The sequence below is a fragment of the Sprattus sprattus genome (assembly GCF_963457725.1).
Source record: "Sprattus sprattus genome assembly, chromosome: 8".
Lineage (NCBI taxonomy): Eukaryota > Metazoa > Chordata > Actinopteri > Clupeiformes > Clupeidae > Sprattus > Sprattus sprattus.
This window is the reverse complement of record NC_137927.1, coordinates 5618561-5625321: the sequence shown is the minus strand read 5'-3', so window position 1 is coordinate 5625321 and position 6761 is coordinate 5618561. Positions and strand designations below refer to the sequence as shown.

Here is a 6761-nt window from a genome sequence, read left to right as displayed (position 1 = left end):
ATGCAGGTCTTAACTCCGGTAAACAGTGTCTTTTCAGGAGAGGCACATGTATGGGGTTTGTGCCTGAAAAGTGAACCTCTCATATAGGGTAAACCTCCTTTCTCTCTTCTGTCCCTTTACTAGGCTCGCCCCAAGCCCATGGGCCCCTCTTTATGAACTGGGTTCTGATTAAAAGGAGTTTTTCCTTGCCATTGTCGCCTTGTGCTTGCCTTAGGGGGTTCAGGCCTTGGGTTCTGTAAAGCAACTAAACAATTTCTACAGTAAATTGCGCTACATACATTAATATAATTGAACTGAATCTCTCTCTCTCTCTCTCTCATAGGGGCGAGGCCGGCACCGAGCATGGCAGTGGAAGATGGCGAGGCGGGGCAGGTTCATGACGGCGACCACATCTGCCCACTGCACACCCCCCTCACCCTGGAGGAGTGGGAGCACAATACAGAGCCCTTGAGTGCCCAAGTGCGTCACCGCGCCAAGAAGCTCTGTACTTGCAGCCATGCCCGTGCCAAGGCCCTCCTCCTGGACTCTGTCCCCATCCTCAGATGGTTGCCACGGTACCGCTTGAAGGAGTGGTTGATGGGGGATGTGATGTCGGGGGTGATCGTGGGCATTTTGCTGGTACCCCAGTCCATCGCTTACTCGCTGCTGGCTGGGCAGGACCCCATCTACGGGCTCTACACCTCCTTCTTCTCCAGCATCATCTACGCCCTGCTGGGCAGCTCGCGCCACATCTCCGTGGGCATTTTCGGGGTGCTGTGCCTGCTGGTGGGGCAGGTTGTGGATCGGGAGCTGGCGCTGGCGGGGTACCCCTCTGAGAACAGTGCCAACCTGACCACTAGTGTAGCTGGAGCAGCAGTGGAGAACGGCACCATCGGACTGGTGTGTGACCGCAGCTGCTATGCCATCCTGGTGGGGGCAACGGTCACCTTCACCGCAGGGATCTACCAGGTACGTCTCAAGTGCAGGGTGGATTTAGATTGAATGGACTTAACATGCATCAGAGCACATCTCCCATCAACACAGAGTTCGACCCTACTATGTGTTTAGTGTCCTAAACTATTAACATTTTAGTTATAAGTGAATTAGAAAGTGCAATTTGCTTCAAGATGCAGGCTACTTGGGCGTAGGAGAATTTGGTTTAAGGTTGCAATTAATAATGTCAAATAATATGTCATTTTACATGATAATTACATTTGAGGATGATTTATTACTTTGCACTTAATGCAGCCAGGGTCGGATTGCATACAGTTGGGCTGTAGTTGTGGAAGTGGTGCTATGGTGTCAACACCACGCCTGTTCCCCCGATGAGATTGCCCTAAAAAAAAAAAAATAGCTGCCACTTTTCTATTCTGTATACAGACCGCTAACATGTGTTCGGTCCAAGGTGATGGAAACTAGGCAAGAACCTAGTGAAGTGTTTGGCTTGAAGAGGGAAAATGCACAAAATTCATCTGAATGTGTCATTGCTTGAAATGAAGGTCGCCCTGGAGGATATGGAAGTTATTTGCTATAATAGGTTGTGTTGCATCTTATTTTTCCATGCATGAAATCATAATTCAACATGCTTTTGTATGACAGGGTCAGGATGTAGTATCAGGCAGTCAGACATATGTTTTTGTTGAGGGAGAATGCACAGCTCTAAGTCCCCATGAGGTTAAAGCACCTGTGTATTATTTTGCAATGTTTATTGCAGCTCAGTTTAGTTTGTGTCCCTAAAGTCATCATCCTGCCTGCTTGGGCTCCTGGTTCACATTGAGCATAGCAGGAAGCCAAGCAGATTGCATTAGGGGGTTGTTTCCGTGGTAACAATGAGGGCTGTCGATCTCCCCTCTGAGCAGGTGCTGATGGGCCTGCTGCAGGTGGGCTTTGTCTCCGTCTTCCTGTCCGACTCCCTGCTAAGCGGCTTTGCCACAGGAGCCTCCCTCACCATCCTTACCTCCCAGCTGAAGTATCTCCTGGGTCTCAAACTCCCCCGCGCTCAAGGCTGGGGCTCCCTCATCAAGACCTGGGTGAGCCTGCTCAGCAACCTGGGCAGCACCAACCTCTGCGACTTGCTGACCAGCCTGCTCTGCATCCTGGTGCTCGTGCCCGCCAAGGAGCTCAACGACCGCTTCAAGGCCAAGCTGCGGGCACCGATCCCGTTCGAGCTGTTCGTGGTGATCGCAGCCACCCTGGCTTCTCACTTCGGCGGTTTCCGTGAGCGCTACGGCTCAGAGGTGGCAGGCGCCATCCCCACGGGCTTCCTGCCACCGCAGCTGCCCGCCTGGCACCTCATCCCCAACGTGGCGGTGGACGCCTTCTCCATCGCGCTGGTCGGCTTCGCCATCACCGTCTCACTGTCCGAGATGTTCGCCAAGAAGCACGGCTACGCGGTGGACGCCAACCAGGAGATGTTCGCCATCGGCTTCTGCAACATCCTGCCCTCCTTCTTCCGCTGTTTCACCACCAGTGCAGCGCTGACCAAGACCCTTGTGAAGGAGTCGACGGGCTGCCAGACCCAGCTCTCGGCGCTGGTCACAGCGCTGGTTCTGCTGCTGGTTCTGCTGCTCATCGCCCCACTCTTCTACTCCCTGCAGAAGTAAGACTGGGTGGGGGGTGGGTGGAGGGGATGGGGTGGCTAGTAATGGTGTTTCTGAAATACATTATATTCTGTATATTCTCATATTGCTTAATTGTTTAAAATTGATTGAAAATCTAGTGAAACAAAGAGAACTGAATGGCTGATTGAGTAGCTGATTGAGAAAGGATAATATTTAGTATTCTCCTGCTAATGTGCTTTGCTGGTATCCCCAGGTGTGTGCTGGCTGTCATTATCGTAGTGAACCTCCGGGGGGCGCTAAGGAAGTTCACTGACGTGCCGCGCATGTGGCGAGCCAACCACGTGGACGCTTCCATCTGGCTCATCACCATGGCGACCTCTGCTCTAGTCAACACCGAGCTGGGCCTGCTGGTGGGGGTTCTGGTGTCGGCCTTCTGTGTTCTGGGCCGTACTCAGCGTGCTGGTGCCGTGCAGCTGGGCCGGGCCAGAGAGGCGGAGCTCTACGAGGACATGGGCTGGTACCGAGGCCTGAGCACGCAGCCGGGGGTGGCCGTGGTACGCTACGAGGCGCCAATCTACTACGCCAACCAGATGCTGTTCAAGCGCGCATTGTACCGCGCCGTGGGCTTGGACCCGGTCCACGAGAAGGCCCAGCGCCGCAGGCAGGAGAAGCGCCGGAGGAAGCTGGAAGAGGGGGCATTGGCAGCGGCGGGGGGGCAGCAGGGGTCTGGGGACGAGAGGGGGGCTCCTGTCTCAGGGGGTGACACGTGCCCGCCCGAGTCCCTGGAGGTGGGGGCGTGCAGCGGAGAGGCCATCCTACCGCAACGCGCCAACTTCCACAGCCTGGTGCTGGACTGCAGCCCCGTGCTGTTCTTGGACTCGGCCGGCGTGGGCGCGCTCAAGGAGGTGCGGAAGGACTACGCAGAGGTGGGCGTACGTCTGCTGCTCACGCGGTGCCGTCCGTCCGTCTCCGAGTCGCTGCAGAGGGGTGGGTACTTGGAGGACAAGGGCGAGCACAGTGAGGTTGTGTTTCTAACCATCGCCGACGCAGTGCTGTACGCACAAAGCCTGTCCTCTCAAAATGGAGGCTGTGAAAACAGCTGTTGAATCTTAACGTGTGTGTGTGTGTGTGTGTGTGTGTGTGTGTGAGCGAGTGAGTGAGTGAGTGAGCGAGTGAGTGAGTGAGCGAGTGAGCGAGCGAGCGAGCGAGAGAGCGAGAGAGAGAGTGTGTACGTTCACCTTTTTGGTACCTTCAATCACACAAGTGCCTTAAAATGGCTGGAAAGTTTCAAACTTGCCAGAGACCAGGACCTGCCTCAATATTCAAATGTATTCAGTACATTTATTTATCTTTTCAATATATTGCCAAGGCTTTATAGACAAATGACTCTCTTTAGCTTTTTAGCTGTTTAGGTGTTATAGTTGTGTAAACTCTAGTTCAGTTGAACTGAAGTCATCCAAGGCCTGCCTTTCAGGAGAGCAGTATAGTAGCACTAAACTCCTCCATTTTATTTTTAACTTCTATATTTATGACTAAAAAATGTTTTGTCTTATATTTTCCCAAAGTAGCGGAAAAGAGGGTATGTTATTTGTAAGCAAAATCTAGCAAAGTCAGTGATCCTTACGGATCCTCTTGTATTATTGTTGACCCTTAACAAAGCATGACAATCTTTTCCACTGTAGATTGCTACAAAAGGACTAATGTTACTGATTACACCCCGTCACCAAAACTAAGGGCGGTGTACCGCCAGAGCAGCTCAGGATCATGTGGCTGGGTGAAAGGGTGGGGTGTGGCTACACTCTTTCACCCAGATAGCCTTGCAAGACTGAATGTTTACCGAAGCCATAACAATACTCCGCACTGGAGTCTTCCGAGCACCAGGATGCCAGGTCATCCAGACTGGGCAAACATTACACTCTCAGCACCTCCCTTTAGAGTGGGGGAGGACTAGAATATCTGCACAGTCACTCTGAATGTTATATGATATTGAAGATCTGCCTGAAACTGTGTCTGGTTGCTGTGAGAAATGGGCAGTAACCACCTGAAGGTGAGAAGCAGCCACAATGCCAGCACTCTGTCACCATACAGACAATGCCAGTGGGTTGGCAGGAAGTTGACGTATCTGCAGCTATGCGCTCAACATATCTGCAAAAGTGTCACTCTCTTAATGATGATCATCTCACCACCTATTAACGAGGTGGGAGAACTCTGACAATAAACACAGTGTCACTGATGGTATCTCAACACCAGACAACAGGTGGGAGAACTTGTGTGTGTGTGTGTGTGTGTGTGTGTGTGTGTGTGTGACGGAATCTAAGAACGTATCTCAGCAGCTCCTGTTGTGAGGGGCCTTCAGTCCTTTCCCCAACCTGACCAGTTCAGCTTTGTGTTTTTAGGTCATGCAGTAGAAGCCTTCCCTCAAATTGAGAGGGGGGAACTTATGCCTGAACAGATGGTTGTGCACCAGTCATTAAGGTGCTGTTATTGACCTGTCATGATCATAATGTAATTGATTCAGCTAATGCTAGCAGTGTAGAGTTAGCCCCATCCCCAACTGTCCAAATCAGAAGTGCAATTAGCTTATGGCTCATCGCTCAGGGACCTCCTTATTTCTTTACAACACTCCAGTCACAGAAAGTTACAGCTCACGCCTAGAGCCGATGACCTTTCTGTTTGGGGTGTCTATGTGCACTTAAACACTCAGATTGTGTGGACGCCTCACGTGTAACCTGAAGGATAAAAGGTACCAGGAGTAACCAGTTCTGCAACCATTTTGTGCAAAAAGTTTTAGATGGACTGTTGTTTTATTTATGAAGTGCAAGGCAGTAAGGCACCTCAAGGTCCCCGCAGGTTTCTAGCACGAATCTCACTGCTGCTGAAAGCAGGATTTTAGCTTTATAAATGGGCTGCTACTCCAGCTCGGCAACAACCCAAAACGGTGAGAATATCACCCAGGTTCTTTACATTTGTGTCAGGGAGAGGGGATGTCATGCTGTTTGTACAAAAACATGTTATGCAAACGTTTTTAAATTATACTTTTATCCTTTTTGTATATTTTCCTAAAATGCAATTTAAAAGGTCAGTTATCGAAGAGTTGCTCAGTACATTGACTGGAAGGGTGTTGGATTTTGTTACTGTTTTTGTAGTTGGATTTTTATTTGTATTATTATATTTTCATACATTGTCTTCATATGTAGATGCATTTTAAAATCGGTACACAGGGATGTGGATAATATTGCGCTATTATGAAGACCTAATTATATTGTCTAGCTTTTTCTATGTTTGTAAGTGAAATCCCAAAAAAATTCTTACATTGATTCTCTATTTAAAAGCTCAATAAATAATAAGCTTTGAATGCCTTTAGTTTGTATCTGTTCGCTGTGTAGACGAATGAACACTTGATTGGCCTCATTTATAAAACGTAGCCTACTTACGCAGAGAATTGATCTTAGACTGTGCGTGCGATCAAATCCACGTCTAAGTACAGATTTATATTAAAAAAAACACCGTCACCATTGGGGCTAATGTTGAAAGGCCAAATTAATGTTTCGCTCAATAAATTCAATTCAACTATTAAAATAATTCACACATGAAAGAAATTCACGAAATTCATGTATTCCGTTTTAATTTCACAAGTGTAAAACATTTCGCTCAATATATAGCCTATAAAAAGTCTATTAGTGGCTTAGTTTTCAGTAGGAGATATGGTTGCATTGTCGTTGTTAGGGGATATTGCCAACTGCGCAATAAAGAGAGGAAGGGTTTTTTCGTGATCGCGCAGACTCTTTGACACAGGATGATGTATGGCTGATAAGCAGGTGAGTTTTGTCATCATTAAGCAAAATGTTGCCCGATGTTCTTCGCGGTATTATGCCTCTATATGTCCGCAATTTATTAGATTTTCATATAGTGCCCAGGAACAGGGGATTTCCTGCGTAAAACGCGGTTCCCAATGTATTCTCATCCAGATTGCGCACACTCAGACAGCCTTGGAAGCCCACTTCAATACAGCACATGCCCGTGCGCGGTCGGTCGTGGAGCGCAGCAAAGGCATGCTGAAGGGAAGGTGGCGACGGCAGGCGAGGCTCCGGTGCTGCTGCCGCAGATGCGCCTTCTGGTGCTGCTCGTGCCGCAGGTGCTTCGGAGACGTGTCTTCTACATGTCACATATATTTGCTTTTGCCATTACGCCACCAGATAAGCTTTCTAACAATGTTTTGGC

At 49.3% G+C, this 6761-nt stretch overlaps 1 protein-coding gene across 1 annotated transcript; it reads left to right on the top strand.

The window, feature by feature from the left end:
* Positions 1-342: 342 nt before the first annotated feature.
* slc26a2 (solute carrier family 26 member 2) lies at positions 343-4539 on the top strand (the record flags this gene model as incomplete). Its single annotated transcript, XM_080843015.1, has 3 exons — positions 343-948; positions 1839-2578; positions 2794-4539. 3 exons carry the CDS (start codon positions 343-345, stop codon positions 3644-3646), a joined length of 2199 nt encoding a protein of 732 aa, XP_080699141.1. The 3' UTR covers positions 3647-4539.
* Between the last annotated feature and the right edge of the window lie 2222 nt (positions 4540-6761).